This window comes from Buceros rhinoceros, unplaced genomic scaffold (assembly GCF_000710305.1).
Source record: "Buceros rhinoceros silvestris isolate BGI_N320 unplaced genomic scaffold, ASM71030v1 scaffold960, whole genome shotgun sequence".
Lineage (NCBI taxonomy): Eukaryota > Metazoa > Chordata > Aves > Bucerotiformes > Bucerotidae > Buceros > Buceros rhinoceros.
Window position 1 is genome coordinate 675 of NW_010388796.1, and position 3,477 is coordinate 4,151.

General features: G+C 40.3%; 1 protein-coding gene across 1 annotated transcript in view; it reads left to right on the forward strand.

Moving 5' to 3' along the window:
* Positions 1 to 99: 99 nt before the first annotated feature.
* LOC104489153 (protein unc-13 homolog B-like) overlaps positions 100 to 3,477 on the forward strand; it is a gene marked incomplete at its 5' end in the record, with an annotated part of 52,349 nt that continues 48,971 nt past the window's right edge. The window contains 3 exons of the mRNA XM_010131284.1: positions 100 to 189; positions 1,662 to 1,796; positions 2,604 to 2,737. Coding sequence (XP_010129586.1) covers positions 100 to 189; positions 1,662 to 1,796; positions 2,604 to 2,737 — 359 coding nt within the window. The remainder of the gene's footprint in view (positions 190 to 1,661; positions 1,797 to 2,603; positions 2,738 to 3,477) is intronic.

The window sequence follows — 3,477 nt, forward strand, 5'->3', positions numbered from 1 at the left end:
GGAAATGTTTCCAAGACACTTTCCTTATTTAGCACATGCTTGAAGCCTTGCGTGCGTCTGACTGTGCTTTCCAACAGGATTTCCCTTTTTTGTCGACAGAATAACTTCCCAGCCAGCAGCCGTGAACGGCTGCAGGACCTGAAGTCTACAGTGGATTTGCTGACCAGCATCACTTTTTTCAGGATGAAGGTAATGTTATGGGTGGGGATGGGAATGGGGCTCTGACATTTTTGCCACAGGAGTTTTTTTCCCCTTTTTCAAACTATGGTTTCCTGTCATTGTTCTTTAGACACTTTAGGAAAATGGAGATCATCTGCTGACCATGTAATAAACACCCACATTTTATCTATACTTCACTGTATTTTGCATTATGAAGATGAAAGTTGTTTTTTCCCTGGGGTTCTTTAGTCATAAATATGGCACAAATAATTTAAATTAAAAAAAAAGGAAAAAAGAAAATTGTCTAGTTTAAGGAAGATAATTTACTTTTGTTAATAGCATTAGGAAGCTTTTCTTAATAAAACTGCCTGGAAAATTTATCAGTTACTACCATCTCTTCACCATCTTTCATCTAGCAAATATTTTTAAATTTATTTCTCGGAGGGTAAGATACTGAAATGGGATAGTATTTCTCAGTAGAGATCCAAGAGAGTTGTTATGAATGCTAATGTGCTGGTTCTTTAGTTTTTATTGTTCTAGCAATGTGTAATGAGATTATTTTTAATTCCTGATTTTTTGTTTCTAAACATTATTAAAAACCCTGTGGTAGGTTAGTACATGTTACTTAGTAATTTTCATTGTATCACAAACAAAGCAAGTCTTTAATTTGAGCTATTTCAGGAAATGCTTAAAATTTTATTCTTAAGCCCTGTGGTAAATGATGTTTTAGAACTTTGCTTTGAAAGTGTTCATTCAGACAATATATCTGTTTTGAAATTTGATTTACAGAAGTACGATGAAAAGTTTAGAGGTAGTGACAGTATCAAAACTGTATCAGGTTGTAGTTTTCTTTGTAGGGTGATGGCTGTGTATCTCTTGAATTTAAAGTGACGCTGCAGTGTATTTCTAAAGCAATGTAATAATGAAATAGTGATAAGAGCTGCTGCTGCAAGAGGAGAAGACGTATTGGTTGGCATGCCCCTAAGGATTCTGTGTGCTTTAAAATTCAAAAAAGCTTATGATGAAAGATGTCCTTAAAGAAAGGTTTTGTGTTTAAAAGCGTACCACTGTTTGGTCTCAGCAAGACTTTCCAGATCAGATGTAACATGCTCTGCTGGTCTGTGGCACTTTCTTCCACTATTCGAAAAGATTGCTCACTGGCTTCATAGCAGAACCCTATACAACTAGCAGAAACTGTGTGTGCTTGGCTCGAATTGCACACATATCAAGCCACGTGATGTATTTATTCTGAAGAATCTTACTTGGCCCTTCAAAATCTCTTTTGTGCTTTCAATGATCCTGTGGGGACATGAGTGTTCTTGCTGTTGTTTAACACCTGGGGAGAGTGACCCAGCCCGTTCCTGGTTTCAGGTCACTGATAGCACAAGTTGCAGAAAAGCAGATCCATCAAGTCCTGGGTAGTTCCCAAACTGGTGACTTTCCTTTCCCTGTTTGCTTATGAGCAGTGCTTTGTTTGACTCTCTTTGTTGTCTCCTTGCCAGGTCCAAGAGCTGCAGAGTCCACCCCGAGCCAGCCAGGTAGTGAAGGACTGTGTAAAAGCTTGCCTCAACTCCACCTATGAGTACATTTTCAACAACTGTCATGAGCTGTACAGTCGCGAGTACCAGACGGATCCTGTGAGTAGCTGATAACTGGGCAGAAATACAAGTTTCTGATTTTCTTATGATAATAATGATAATGCTAATTGACATAAAAAACCAACACAAACAAAATTATGTGACTTGTTAGCTTCCGAGTGCACAAAACTTGTAATCAATTAATGAACACTAATTAGTAAGTGGAGGGTGATAATTGTTTTATACTAATTACGATTCATTTTGCCAGCCTCAGCTGTTTTATTTCCTGAGCAGTTACTTGTGAAGGGAGGGTTTGATGCAGCTTTGACTGAGCAAAACCCAATTAGAGCAAATGTAGACTGATGAAGAAAACTGTTTTTAGCATAGATAAACCTCAGGCAGTGAAATTCTATCTTGTTTTCTAGCACCCAGTGTCTGGCACTGGGCTTAGGAGGTACGTCTAGACACAGACTGTTTTCAAATCCATGAGAGCTCTTCTGGCAGCTCTGCAGTAATGCACACGCTGTGTGTCATTATGGATATAGCCATCAACCCAGGTGCCTAAAAATCAAGCTTAGAGCAAATGATGAATCAGCAGGTCTCCTGGTGCCTGACCTGCTCTTGGCGTAGGAAGTGACAAAGCAGGGTTTATTTGGGTTTGAGGCCACTGGTAAGCAGTGTGGTTAGGCATGTTACTCTGTTTTGCATTACATCATGCAAGTTGCCAGCAGACATTGATAATTTTAAGCTCTTCAGAAGAAAGGGTCCAGAGGTAATTAGTGTTTGGAGTTTTATGGTGATCTACATTTGCCAGCTTTTTCTTTCCCCTTTAAATTTACACTGATTTTCCAATGGCTTCCCTCCCAGAACAAGAATCAGGACCTTCCTCCTGAGGAACAGGGCCCTAGCATCAGAAACCTGGATTTCTGGCCCAAGCTCATCACTTTGATAGTTTCCATCATAGAAGAGGACAAGAATTCTTATACCCCAGTCCTGAATCAGTAAGAATCTTCCATGTCCTGTATAGCTAATGCTAGTCTCTGTGTGCTGTGCTTTATTTGTTAAACTGCTTTCTATCTCTTCTGTCACTTGTGCATTTTTAGAAGTACTTATCTTGTCTGTCTGTCTGTCTGTCTGTCTTTCTGTCTTATCTGTCTCTGTCTATAAAAATAACTCTTTTTGATTGGGATGGAAGAGTTTCAAAAGGTTCAGTTACGATGGCGTTTGAGCACAAACACCCTGATTATTACAATCCTCAGCTCAGGGAGGCACCTGAAAATGGGGTGAGAGTTCTTTCGGTTTTCTCTGTTGTTGAGCAGTTCTGGTATGCACATTAATGCACACAGTGATGCCGTGGCAACAACACCTTGCATTGTGATTCACGAATGTGGTGTTCTCTGCAGCACTAGGAGTTTGTGTTGGGTGGGTTTGGCACAGCATTGGGAAGGAACCAGAAACCAGTCTGATTAATCAGTGGATACTCCTCCAGCTGTCCCACGGGCAGGAGAGGAGGAGGTATCTGACAAGGTATACACAAAGAGCTGAATTATACCCTAGTGATCGTGTATTTAACATGGGAGGGACACCTGTTCACCTGTCAGCCTAGAAAAAAAGGGGGAATAAAATGAACAGAACAAGGGGAAAAATGTGCAAGGGCATTGAGATCACTTTCCCAGAATTATTGTATGCATCTCTTTTAGGAGAGGCACCCAGGGTCTGGCTTTTTGAGGTAGAACCGCTC